This window comes from Leptinotarsa decemlineata, unplaced genomic scaffold, assembly GCF_025532065.1.
Source record: "Leptinotarsa decemlineata unplaced genomic scaffold, Ldec_3_MD MMD2_tig00026282_RagTag_RagTag, whole genome shotgun sequence".
Taxonomy (NCBI): Eukaryota; Metazoa; Arthropoda; class Insecta; order Coleoptera; family Chrysomelidae; genus Leptinotarsa; species Leptinotarsa decemlineata.
Window position 1 is genome coordinate 11,232,229 of NW_027412668.1, and position 14,910 is coordinate 11,247,138.

A 14,910-nucleotide genomic window follows, 5' to 3' on the forward strand; every position below is an offset into this window, starting at 1 on the left:
GATTCCAATTGGTACAGGGTGGACAACAATACAGTAGTTTGATTTTATAAGGATGCCATTTTTCAAGCTTCAATAGTTTGTGTACCGTTGTTTTGCCAACACCGATTTCGCGACTAACTTTACGAACAGAAGTGTGCGCATCTTCTTCAAAACTCAGTAAAACATCTAATGCTGTATCAGTATTTGCAGGGGGACGACCTGATTTGCGTACATTTGCAACCGTATCAGTTTCTCGAAATTTCGTTTCCAGCTTACTGACTGTTGAACGCGTTATAGGTCTTTCTGGATATTTATCATTAAACAAATTGCACACTTCCATCTGAGTTCGCGATCTGTCTCCATACCCAATCATCATAAGTATTTCAATTCTTTTTTTTACACTTAACTCCATTTCTACTTCCAATTAAATCTAAGCAATCATTCGAATATTCACGAATACCAAAAATATTGTAGTACTAAACTGTCACTGAACATCAATAAATTACTAAACAAATAATGATATTTCACAAAAAACTAGAAGACTATGTTTTTTATAAATGTACATAAGAAATAATTTTTTTCATATTCTGTCTGCTAGACCACAAGTACCAAACATGTTTGGAAACAGCTCATTTTTATTACTCTAAACATGTAGCAAACTACGGGGTGTTACATTTAAACCAATTGCCGCTAGACAATAATTTTTGATGATATTGTTAATTTACCTAATAAAGAATGTTACGCGTTACTTTATTAGCACACACACAACTACTGTATTTTTGTCCACCCTGTACCAATTGGAATCAACATGTGATACATTTTTGGAATCAGCTCAGCTAGAGTAATCCGAAAATTGAGACAAAATGGGGGTGTTCCTTTTAAAAAAAATGACGGTGACGTCATTACTCGAACGTAATTCACCCTGTATATTAGATTATTATTTTAAAATACGGTAAATTAACATAAAAATCGACGTGTTTCAGGATTATTTCTTAAAATGACCTGTTTAGCTAAAAATGAATTTGTTCCATACTTTACGGACACAGTGTATATATAATATGTAATATAATTCCCATTCCGTTTTAATTTTCTAAATAATTTCTCTTGTGTTTGGTTTACAAAGTATCAATTTATCTTGAAAAATCATCGTGTGAAGGCAAGAAGGGTCATTAAAAATGTGAAAATCCAAAATTTCGACATGAAATCACAATGATAAAACTCTGAAAAAATGAATTTCTGAAATAAAATCGACGGTGATGAGTTGAACTCAGGTAGAAGCTGAAATATTAGGGAAGTTGAGTGAAAAAATCGATTGGTGAATAAAATGACATCGTGTAAAACGGAGAAAGTGCTTTTTGGTGTGAAAAGGTATCGCAAAATTCTGTGTTAAAAAAATTGTCAGTGCCTTCTTAATTTTTTCGTTTTCACCTTCCAAACTTAACCATGCTCTGGTATTATTTTCTTTCTGTTTATGTTTTAATTTTCTGTTCTCAGGTTGCCGGTTCTATTATCGGTAAGGGAGGTTCGAACATTACCAAGTTGAGGAGTCAGGTCAGTATTTACAATTGAATAATATACTTTTAAGGTTATTTGAGGCATATTTTATCTCAGTTTTGGTTGGATAAAATATTTGCGTCATTGGTCCATTGGATAATTGTATTTGTGATTTCATTTTTTTATAAATGATTACTTTTTTGGGATTACGTTATTTAATGGATCATAATAGCTTTGAAAAACTCTGTAACATTATAACATTGACAGCACAGCTTATTTCAATAAACTAGTTATTTTTCTCTCGGGGGTCCCCCTAACACAATGGATTGGTATCCGTGTAACAAGGTGGTTTTTATTCAAATCGTCCTGGCCGTATATTATCTACTAGTGTTTATAAAATAACTTCTGCTCTCTTGCTTCAGTATGCCACACACCACCTCCTCGTGAAAATTGCCTATGTCAGATTCCTTATATACCGAGAGTTGGATTTTGTATAGGGGGATGATAATATTCGAACCGTTTGTCTGTACTGTTACATGTTGGATATTTTTATTTCATTTCTATTATATTTTTCTTCTCTTTTCGAATAGTTTTTGTGTTGCAGAGTATTTTTTTATATATTTTATGTACTGAAATTAATAATAATAAATACAATTTCGAGTTCTCTCAATTATCATAAATTAATGATCGATAATTGGTTATTAATTGATTATAATTGATAGACAAATTTAATTAACGAAAGATTTATCCATTACTTAATTTTTTTTATCCAATAGAGTTGTGTTCATTATTCATTTTTCTCTAGATCAAAATTTAATGACATGAAGAAAACATTTTTGTTATTTATATTTTTGAAATTTGTTTTTGTTGACTCTGCACTTTTTTTTTCAACAGATATCTGAATTTTTGTTTTAGTTACTAATAGGTAAGCCCCTCTTTCTCGACAGGCTTACTCAATTTTACAGAACCATGACCACGAGAGTGTAGAAGACTTTGAGATAGTCAGTCACTCATTCCGAAGTTTAGTCTTCAGCTTTGAATTCAGTGCTTCCATGGAATGGTTTTCTCGAGGTCTCTCAGTCGTACATAAATCGTCGTATTTATAAGGGAATCCTGTGTATGTAGAAAATCTCGCGACGTAGAATATGAATTGAATGTTAGTTCATATGGGTGGAGTTATTACAAACATAAAAAAGTCTACCTAAAGTTGCTTTATTGGACAGGGTTGGATTGAAAACTCAAACAAATGGAATTTCGAAGCAAAATGGTGATATCTCTTTCTAAAAAAATAAAATAATCTCGTGATAATAATCAAGTTCACTGAAAAGTTCTTTTCATATCACTATCTGATATTAGTCGATAATTTAATACATTTTTATTTAACTATGTATATTGTAACGAATCTGAAGCCGCCCTTGACCAATACCCCGGCCGAATCATGACACAAACACATGATGTCACCCCGAAAGAATGCAATCGGCAATCGTCGGTAAAACTCTAGTCGAGTACCGAACCGACTACATATTTCTAGAAAGAACAGTTACATAACATAGGCCCGGCTTCCTGACCCAAGAGGGCAGTTCAGAAAGTGAATCGAGCGGCTAAACAAGAAATTCAAATAGTGGAAATAAATTTAGCGTTAGTTGCTAAGTGTTGTGATTTAATTAGTTTGTGATTAGTGAAATATTAAAATTCCATATTCAATCATTTGGATGCCAATAAATCTTATATATGCATAAATCAAGTAATGACGATTTTTACTAAAATTGTTCGTGAACATGACATGTAGAACAAAGCCTTGTGTATCAGTTAATTCGTGCGACATTTATGTATGACTGAGAATCAACGTTTCGGCCATTCCCAGCCCGAGCACTCAAGTGACCACAGCCACGATAAATATATTAACTAATTGTCTTCTGTCCCCCGGTCGTGCCACCACCCTGTGCCCACCCGATTCTGCCACCTGCCATCAATGCCCGCCATGTCATTTGCGTTGCCATGCCATGCCAACATACATCTGCCAACAACAGTACAAAGCCTCCATTACTGTCCCTGATTGCCCAGGCCCTGAACGGTAAACATTTTAATAAAAATCTCTTTTTTTAGTTGTGCTCACCCCGGCCCTGGTTGCACCTATGACTGAATATGTATATAATTTGTTCCAGTATTCTCCGTACTTTTTTTATTTGTGTTTTCAATTGTAATACGGAGGCGGTCTGAAAAGTTTTCGACCTCAACATGCAGCACTCGTAAATAAAAGCTAGTGAATTTCGTTGTTCATCTATTGACAGTTACTCAGCCATTTTGGACGCCCAGTTGTTATGTAACAGTCGTTTGAGTGAGTTGATGTGATTGTTTTTATGAAAATGGACAAAATAGAGTATCGAGCTGTCTTTAAATGGGATGCTATGAACGTTGGGGACATCCAAAAACTGCAACTACCGACGAAAACTTCGCCAAAGTTCACCAAATGGTACTAGACGACTATCAAATTGGAGTGAGAGAGATAGCAGAGGTCATGAACATGTCGCAACTTGTTTGTCACAAACTAAATCAACATTTTGGCACGAGAAAGCTGTCCGCGCGATGGGTGCCGCGTTTGCTCACGTTAGACTAGAAACGTGTTCGAATGAACATTTCCAACGCTCTGTTGACGCAGTTTATGCGCAATAAATCCGAGTTTTGGCGCCGATTAATTACTGTAGATGAAACTTGGATACACCATTATCGCTCGAAACAAAAATACAATCCAAACAGTGGACTTCGAAAGGAGGAACTGGCTTCCAAAAAAGCAAAAACTGTTTTTTCTGCTGAGAAAGTGATGGAGTTATTTCAATCGATTATCTTCACAAAGAAAAAACCATCACAGGAGCATATTACGCATCATTACTTGACAAGCTGAAGGCAGAACTTGCAGAAAAAGAAAATCGTTTCACAAATACAACGCACCGTTTCACTCCTCAGCGGTTGCAATGGCGAAAATCCACGAATTACGGTTTGAACTGCTTGACCATCCGCCTTACTCACCAGATCTAGCCCTAAACGACGTCTTTATGTTCCTTCATTCAAAAGTTGCGCTCAGAGGACAGAAATTTTTGTCAAATGAGGCAATCACCTTCGTGAAAAATTATTTTGCAGATGAATACCCCGAGTAATACACGGGGTATTCATGGACGGGGTTACAGAGATGAGAAACTGTGAAAATGTCTTGTATATTCGTTGGATCGAAAACTTTTCAGACCATCCTCGTATTGTGTTCCACCATTTGAAGTTCGACGACATGCTGTATGTATTCTTCGTTATAGGGAACTTGAAAGTTATTGTGATGTTTTACAGTTTGGATGTCCCCAGCCGTAGCAGCATTAAAAAACATACTATAAAATTGAATATCTCTAAAGTGATGACAACTGTATAGTAAACGAATGTCAAAATTAGGATCAAAAATCAATTTTTCTCAAAAAATGGACTAGCAACTTTTGAGACGTAGATCGAGATCAAATACTTCGTTTCATTGTGGTTTCATTTCCCTATCATAACTTGAAAAACTGTAGGGTTAGCCATAATGTTCATTAGGTATTGATGAAGGAAGAAAACACCCAATGAGATAAGAGAACCTCTAGGTTCAGATCTGAGGCCGCAGCTTTCCATCATTTATGTCAGTCATTTTGCCAATATTATATGATACCCACCCTGCTTGTTTCTGATGAGCGTGAACGAGCATTATATTTATTCCTTTAATATTTCGACAAAATACAGTGCTATGCTGGGTTATATCTGGATAACAGACTGGTACAGTTGAAAGTGAGCTCTGCTTAAAACATTTTCAGAAACTACTTTCTGAAAACAATGTTTATTTGCATTTTTCCATTCGGGTACAATGGCTCTTACTCTAATGAAAGTATTTATGAAGATGTAAAAAGCGATAAGAATACAATTGGGCCAACGAAAGAATACACAAGCATCATCATATAACATGCGATAAAACACATATTTTTATATAGCCTCCTTTTGAAGAACATGAAAAAAGAAGTGTTGAGAAATTTCACTATTAGTAAATTTCAGAAATAAAAAAACTACTTCGAAAGCTTAGGTTTCGTGACTTATCGAATGCACAAATTGATGACGCATGTGTATTTTTTGCTGACTCAACTATAAGTATAATTGCAGTGCGATGAGTTCCATTGTTTCATTTGTTTTATGAGTTATTGCTTTATGAGCAACACTTCCGTTTGTTACTCTTGAATATCTTAACCAACTGGGCAAAACAAAAAGTTGATAACTCATATGAAAGAAGTCACAAGGTCTTAAAAATTTGATGTTAAAATCCAATTGAAAGCCATTCTACGTACTTCAAAACCATGCAACTTGTTCGAACGTCAAAACTCGTTATAAATAACTGAGGTTCCATATTCTACCAGCGCAATATGTGAAATATAAATTGTTGTTTTCTTGAACCAGTTGTTACCCTCTGTTGTTGCATATTCACTGCTAATTAAATACACTTGATGACGCTTTCTGTTTTACGTATTTGGGTGAATATTTTGTAATATCGTATTTGTCTGTCACTTCAAAATACTCGTATACTACTCATGTATGTTTTCAAAAATGTTTCCCGCATCGTCAATATTATTTTTCCGTTCCAAAATTCCATTACATAGAATAAAGGCTCGCCAAGTAGCGGATAAATTATAAAGGCATATGTCCCTATGATTGATGACTTTGAAAAATCAATAAAAAAATAACTTTTAATAATAGTAGTTGCAGTGAGACTAAAGATTTGAATCAACGAAATAGTGGAACATGGCAAATATACCCCAGAATCATGTTTCATAGCTACAACAAATACCTTAAGTATGAAAGTTACTACAGCAAAACCTTTTGAAGGAATGTTATTGCTAAAGTCTGAAATATCGATTTGGGTCCCCGATTACCTCTGCTGGAATGAGTGGTGCAACCAGTTTTACGCCGGATATGTCCGCTAGGTGGCATTCTGAACTCCCATATCACGTCATGTCACAGATACCTTGATAAATATTAAATGTCAGAACTGAATTGAAAGAACGTTATTGATTTATATATTTACCACTTTTTTTAGCATCCATATATTTTATACCTTCCATATTCTTTGAGTTCAGTTGATGAATGATTTTTATGAATTGTCCTCATCTACATTCATTAGCTTCAGCAATTTTTAGGTAACTGTGCTAATCTTCCTTTGCAGGTTACTAAATATTCTGATTACTAACAGACACTTATGTACACAGTAAAATAGAACTTTTGTAGATTCTAGAATATCTATCGTAATTGTTTTACAAAAATAATCGGTAATTGAAAATGAAAAAAAGGTTTCTTTTTGCTCATACACTTTTCATAAATGTATAAAAATATTTCACTAATGGGTAAAATATTTTATATGCGTACAATTTATGGTTGAACTTCAAAAATTCAAGAAAGAGAAATTAAGTTTCGGAACATCAAAATGTATTTATCAAGTATGCCGAAAAAAATTCATGAGAAAAAATTGGATCATGGCAAAGAAATTCAAAAATCTATATGATTGTTTAGTATTGTTTTCGAATGAAACGTCCTCATCATTATCATGAAAATAGTATCTTCCACTCTCTTTCCTAAGGCCTGTCCTATTTTCTTCCATTGATTGAAAAAATTGTAAGCCATCACGGGACGCCTGGCAGATGTGAAACTCAAGGTTGATAATATTTTGTGACCCCTGTGATGATTGTTGGGTACAGAAATATTTATAAAAAATATTTAGCTGAAATACATATGTTAAAATTTTATTGTGGCTTTAATATACTTAACTAGTTATTGCAATAGACCACTGAAGAAACTTAACGATGCTCACTTTCTAAATCATTACTGTCAAGACCTATTTTATTTATTTAAAAAATTATTTATTTAGTAGAACATATACTGTAGTAAATACAACTGTATACACTATAGGTATCCGAGCTCAGTGTGACAAGAAACATAGCGTAAGGCCGAATCAGTGGGAAGAGAATCGCACAGTTGCTTGCGCGTGACGACCCGTCGCCACGGCGTGCGTCCCCAGCCAGCAATCGGTTTTACGTGCGGCTATAGATGTTTCACATCAAGAGTCAGATACAAAAGGTAGAGTTTATATGGGTAAAACTTGAGTATAGTCGCTATATCAAAATCAACAACGAAATATAAAAAAAAAATCATACTCGTAACATTATATACGAGTGATTTTGTTGTCTAAGGGAACCATTGTTAATATGACTAGAATGGTGTACTTCAACGAGACAGGAATTCACATAAATCCCGACACACTTTTCTTATACAAAGTTGGATGTGTCTCATTTTGTTGAAAATAAAGAGTCTTTTGTCACAACTGCGAGACCAGGGAAAGTGTACTATCCCAGTAAATTGTCACGGGCGTCCTCCATTAATCTTTTCTGAACTGGAAAAGCATGCTTTGCGTTTTTGGTATTGCAACCCTGTTGTACAACGCGTATATATCGCCGTACAAGTGTCTGGAAACTCGCTGTTTGCCGTTCCAGAAAATTTCAATTATTCAGTTTTCGTACTGTGTGTGACTACTCCACGTGACTAATGGGGCACGTTTCTCAGGTGTATTAATTTTGTGGGGATTGCAATTCTGAACACGGTAGCCGTGCGACGAGTGAATGTGGAAGTTGCGGTAATTAATTATCGTTAGTTGATCTAGTTTGGACTGTTTAGGATAATGAATTCGCAGAATTATAGTCGACTCGTCGAATATTAAGATTAATTCTGTTGAAGTCCAACGTTAATTTATAACAAGGATTTCGAAACGTAAAAAATTTGGCCGCCATGTTTGTGAATGGTGCTGAATAAATCCCAGATAATCCATAATATAATCCATTCCTGTACACATTTATAATCATACTCCACAGTCACAGCCATTGTCATTGTTCACTGTGGTTCTGGCATTGAATCTGGTTATTATTACGCATTGGTTAAAGACGTACTGGTTAAGTTTGGCAATATTAGTGTTCTGGCGATGTCTTCAACATTGCAGGCAGGACATTGGCAGATCAAGATCTTCAGATGATGTGGCGCTGCAGGTTATTCCGGGTTTTCCTGTAGCTGAAAAAGCAAATGCGCCACTGGAATCAATGAAGTCACCCCGCAGCGCCAATTAATTTTTGTTGTTGCATAATTTCATGGTATGTGTAAATTATGCAAGAAATTCAGAATGAAACCTTTTGAAAAATAGTTTACATCCTTGGAAAATCTATGGAAATTCACTTTTCCACTGCTTCAAAAAGTTTACCCACTCTACAGAATTTCTGTATTGCAATTTCATATTTATCAGATTGTTGAAGATTCAAATGACCAAAGAAGGTCGATAAAAACGCGTATGTGGTACAGAATTAAGTTGTGTTGGGTAAGAGTTCGGTGAAAATTACAATAATTGTCTGAATATTTGTTATAGGTTGCTTTGATCAGATTAGCTATCTATTTTTTATTACATATTCCCACATTTGAATATATGATACAATTTGTTGTAGTCATGTATGTGTTTGAAAGGTAGCATTTTCGTCCTTCTTCTCTTTCTCCACTAGTATAAATGAAATGTTGAGCTTTAGGCTTTTCAAATGTGGGTGGTTTTCAAAAAAAAGACGAAACCAAAGAATAAGTTAAAAACTCGTGAAGGTAAAACGACTGAAAACGTTATTAGAAATCGTCTTGTTGGATGTCTTGAAATATTATTGCATTCTTTATTTCTTTGATCTCACATTTTTTCTTTATACTATAATATCACAGAAAATTCATAACCACAGTTCACATTGCAAGTTCCGTCGAATAAATTTAATTTTTGAAAATTTCAGGATGTCTGAAAGACTTTTTTTAGTAATTGGACTTAAAATTAAGATATAGTCAATTATCAATTTGCAAATCGGGTGAACAGGTTTCACAGATGACAGGGATAGTAACAACACTATAATTATGTAATATGTAATAATAAATGGGTTCATTGAGAGAAGATATCTGGTACATCAGTACATCATTTATTATTTAAATTCCCAGTTGATTATATAATAATTATCCATATATTCAGTAAAATTAGAAAACTTCTTGGGGGTTTCAGTTCATCAGTGGATTATCGAAAAGTGTTTACTTTCGGGACAGTTAATTCGAAAGTGAATTCAATTTTAATTTGTTGATTATAACTTCGAAACTTTTTGACAGTTTGAAAAGCCGTCGTCAGAAGAGAATTAAAATGAAGGAAGACTTTATATTTGGACAGAGTTTTTCCAGTATCATTAAAGTTTTAAGTTGGTTAACAAACTTTTCCGAATAAGTTTTTTTCGCTAACTTGTAATCACTTAGCTCATTATTCAAGAATGCTTTTTTATGGTACATTGGCAGAGCTAGGTATAGAAACAACTGAAAGTGCAGACATTTCGGGTTTGTGTCAGTATTTAAGTAGGGAAAATGTTCAAGTAGGAAAAATGTTTGTAACAGAAGAAAATTCAATTTTTTGATTAGTGAAGTTTTTAAATACTGTAAATGAAGCGTTTTCAGCGCTCAAAATGGGATGACTTGATGTTTCACAGTCGTCAATCACTTATTACTTTTTCCCAGCTATTCGAAAATGAAGCTCAAATTTGCAACAATCAACATATTATGGAGTGAATCTCTATTGAAATTTATTCAGTTCTATGATGGCGCTTCAGTTTTTGTACCAAGGCAAGATTAATCTAGCCATAAAACTGATGACCAGATATAGACATATTTTGGGATTCAATAATGTCTTTGAATGTTTTTTTTTATTGAAGAATTAACAAGAGAAGAATTGAAGCACTTTGTATCTAGTTATGAAACTACCAAGTATGGTTTGAGGCCGAACCCAGATTCAAAACTGAATTTCTGGTACACAAAAATGAAATCCAGTTTGCTATGTTGCTTTGGTAATATTTTCGACATGTTCAGATTCAAAATACTTTTTAATGATGAAGACAATGGCAAACAAGGATTTTTTTAATGTATTATTGATACTAAAAATTAATTGTACGATGGTTTAATGCATGCAATAAATAGTGGTGAGTCAATCCAATCCACAAATAAAACAAGGAAATGAATTGAATTGTAAAAGAAATTGCGGTATTTTAGTATAAATAATATATTCATGTTTTTAACATACCAATTTGAAATAATTTTTCAATTTTTTTCTGTGAAACCCACACAGTAGGAATTTATGTTTATGTTCATAATAGTAATAGTAATTGATGTGTTACTCAATTTATTAAGGTAAACTGAATTCATGAATGAGCTGAAGAAATCTTTTTTTGCGTTATCGGTCAGTTTTTTTTTCTAGGGGATGGTTTACTAACGGAAAACATGATAAATAATCCAAACATCGATTAACCAGAACACATTCTCTTCCACCCCGTCATGCCCATCCACCAACTTATTGAAATAAATTGGTCATTTTTTTCAACTGGATATCTCCTTCCCCTCAACTCAAGGTCGTTCTCTGCATAATCATCCCTTCTAGAACGCCCTCCTCCCTTCAGAAAAAATCCCAATGTACCCCAACCGAATTAATGAACCCCTAAACCGCTTCACGTCACCCATTCAAGGCTCGATCGAAGATTGTCCACCCAATATTTCCACCATCTCACTAACCGAAAAACTTTCCCCCTTCGACTTTTCCTACATTTTAACTTTTTTCCCTTCTCGAAATTAACTTGATTTTGTTTACAGGCTGTTAACGTTGTCTTCCGATATGGATTCCGTCTGCAATATCGTGGGAGACGTCATTCCCAATTTGGAAGAGGTGAGTTAGTGTCTATAGTCCGGTTAATTTTGGATATAGGCCGGTAAATTTAATGAGCTTCCGGGCAATGATGGCCGATGGAAATTCAAAATTATAGAGTAGGAATGTAGAAATATATGTTCATTTGGGTGCAATGTTTAGACGTTACTGAATAATACAGAAAATTTTGCTGATCTTATTATTGTAATCTCGGATATGGTCATTACAATGCATTAAGCAAAAGTGTCATCTGTGGGGAACGATATAAATAATTTTCAGATCACGAATTTGATTTGTTGACTAACATGATTTGAGATAAAAAATTATTTGAATAAATATGTATAATTCATAAAATTTCACACAAAATATATAACAATCATATCATAATATGCATTGTTTTGCAAGCATTTGATTCCTTAGATGCCGATGAAGTCAATCTAATAAATAATTGATAAAAGTAGTTATTGAATGCCTGGAAGAGATTTAAAGGCATTCAAACATATTTTGAAATGAAGTTTTTATATTTTGTGTGAAAAGACAAAGTATCATATTAAAATTTTCGCTTTTTCATGGAACATTTAGAATAAATTTATTTATTGATCTCAAAGCATGTCTTCAATTAACCATCTGGACAAAAATAATTGCTCTAGCAAACTTCCTAGTTTTTTTTTTCAATAAACCAATGGATATTTCAAGAAAGGTACGGTTTTGTTGAAGGATGTATCACTTGAACACATATTAGAATTATGCCAGGGGACTAACAACTGAATCATAAGAATCTTTTCCATATAGAAGCTGACGTCTTATTCAACTTTTCGCAATGATCAACATATGCCCTGGAATATTAAATTTTGTCATTTTGACTTCACTCTCTATTGCAATCGTTCGAAAATCGGGCCCCAGGTTTCCCAAAGTGTGAAAATATACCAGACTAAGAAAAAAAGTTTGTATCGACTCCCTAGAGCAGGGGTGGCCAACCGGTCGATCGCGATCGACCGGTCGATCGCGACCATTAGTCCAGTCGATCTTGGCAAGGCAAAAAATATAAATAAATAGACCAGACTGCGCAACGTAATTTAGACTGGCATTGTGATTTAGCTTTCTTGGCCGATTTTACTGGAAAACTGAGTACATTAATTCAGAATCTACAAGGCAAGAATAAAACATTAACAGAAATGATGAGTTCTATTGCAGCATTTCAAAGTCAAACAGCGTCTATGATAGTCGACATAGAGAAGACAAAATTTGAACAATTTGGATCAAGGATCATATGGAAAAACACCCTACCTACAATTTCATTTCTGAGAAATACACGACAGAAATTAGGGCAGTGATAGCAGACTTCGAAATTCGCTTCAGTGATTTCAAAAAAATTGATAAATTGGTTCAATTCATCAGTTATCCATTTAATGATTCCATTGATCATAGTGATATCTATGAATTGGCTACAAAATTTGCAGATATAATTCAAATGGAGCACATGATGTTACAAAACGAAATTATTACTCTGCGCGGCGACATATTTCTAAAAGCAAGGTCATCCTCAGGTCAAGATTTCTGGGCATTGGTTTCCAACGAAAAATATCCAAATTTGAAGAAATGTGTTGAACAACTTCATTCGTGTTTTGGTTCAACATATTTATGTGAGTCAGCATTTTCCTACTTGAAACAAACAAAAAATAAACACCGTTCTCGCTTGACAGACGCTCATACTTTGGATTCTTTAAGGTTGGCAATTTCCAACTACAAACCAGATTATGCTAAACTAGTGGAAGATACTGTGACGCCATGCTCACACTAATATATAGATAGGACCTATAAATGTTGATTGAACATCATCAACTCAGACTTCCAATCCAAAGTATCAAGGAAACAATCTCATATGTGATACGAAAAGGAACTCCTAAGACTGTTCAATAAAAAATATTTTATGATTGTGTACTAAACACTATGCTGTTTCATTTAGGATTTCAAGAAGTGTGTAAGTGGTAGATCGCACAGGGTTTCGTCAGTAAACAGATCTTATGTCTAATCAAGTTAGCCACCCTTGCCCTAGAGCATATCTACCCTTGCCAATCTTCAAAACAAGTTCAATTTCCAAAATACGGCTAAACGATTTGAGTACTTTTTGATGCTTTTTTAGGTTCTGCAGTATTTTCTGTTATCGTCACAAAGAAACCGTTTATTCCATGCTTTTATTCCATTTTTGAGCAAGATATTAAATTAAGTTCATTTTGAGGATGTTTTACTTATTGAATCCTCAGTAAATTTTCACTACACAATATTTATAGCTAAACTTTGAATATGTTGGTAAGTCATATCCCGTTCATCTGTAAAATTGACCGCGGAAGGAGTATATTTGCATGAGCGATAAAATAGATAGTTGGCGGTTGCATATCCGCTTGAAAATTGTGTAAATATCCTCAGCAGGAAATTGGGATCGGTCTGATTTTGATTTGATGTCGTATGTATCTTTACTGTAAGCGTTTTCACGGCACTTAAGATTAATAACAACGAGAAGTGAATATTGAAATATGCCTTAAGAAATTAATTTTAATCTGAGGAGTCCGTATTGGTAAAAAAATGTTTTTCACTGTTCATTTTTTGTCCATGAGTATTTTGAGAATCAAACGCTCGAGTTTTCCTCTGTAATGCCCTAGTTCCCGGATAACAATCGATGGAGGTATCGACAAGTCTGATAATTATGATAACTCAAGCAGAGATTACTAATTGTAGGCTCCAATTGAACCAGTTTGCATCTGAATAGCAGAGTATAGTTATTTGTCCAAGAGGTATTTTGTTTCTGCCTTCGTATCAACACACACTTGTCACTGATTTGTTTCCTGATAAGTAAATTTAGAATATCACAAGATGTGGAGAAAACTAGATACAGCGCAGGGATCTCAAAGAATGGAAACTATCAACAATAATTATGAATAGATCAATTACTTTCTCCATTATTCAGTGTTGATAACCTTGTCGTTACGAAAAATTGAAAAATGTACACCAGCGTTAGAGCAGACTAATTTTTGAGACGGAAATGGGTTTCTTAGGACCGAATTAAATATTTCCAATCTTGAACTGGTAAATTATTTTGTTTTATAACAAAAACGTATCCAAATGAAACTAGTTACTGAACAGACTATTAGTGAAGCCCTAAGATGCAACTCTGTTTTTGCGACAATCTAACTGGAAGTATAAAGTCAAGTTGTTTATGCTAAAAGCCTTCTCATTTATCTGTTAAAAAAAATTACCCAACTACGATGTAAATTAATTTGAAACTAAAGCAGAAACTATTATATTACAGTTTTGCACTATTCCTACTATAAGAGAATACGAAATAATGTTTATAAATCTTCTGCCATTCAAGTCATCTATCCTCTAGGAATACGCCGGAACATTCCATTTGCCAATTTTGATCGATAATCTTGTTTGCTCAACTTTACCACTACAATGGTTCGAGGTATATATTGATTATCGTAATGGAGGCGATATTAGTAATATTACACTAATTGATGCTAAACCCTGTCAATATTTGGCTTTATTATAATATGCTTGTTACTGTACGCGATTTAGAATTTTGGTTAGTATTGGAATTGAGTGATATTTGATTCGTTTGAAGGGATGTACCTGTGATGTGAGGGGTATCA

The 14,910-nt window shown here is 34.1% G+C and overlaps 1 protein-coding gene across 6 annotated transcripts in view; it reads left to right on the plus strand.

Annotated features, from left to right (window-relative positions):
- Nucleotides 1-14,910, plus strand: part of HnRNP-K (Heterogeneous nuclear ribonucleoprotein K) — a 128,461-nt gene that overhangs the window by 64,232 nt on the left and 49,319 nt on the right. For 5 of the 6 annotated variants that reach the window (XM_023161471.2, XM_023161470.2, XM_023161472.2 and 2 more), the window contains 3 exons: nucleotides 1,474-1,530; nucleotides 3,504-3,547; nucleotides 11,209-11,281. In XM_023161471.2, coding sequence (XP_023017239.1) covers nucleotides 1,474-1,530; nucleotides 3,504-3,547; nucleotides 11,209-11,281 — 174 coding nt within the window. The remainder of the gene's footprint in view (nucleotides 1-1,473; nucleotides 1,531-3,503; nucleotides 3,548-11,208; nucleotides 11,282-14,910) is intronic. The other variant, XM_074179792.1, reaches the window with a different exon arrangement.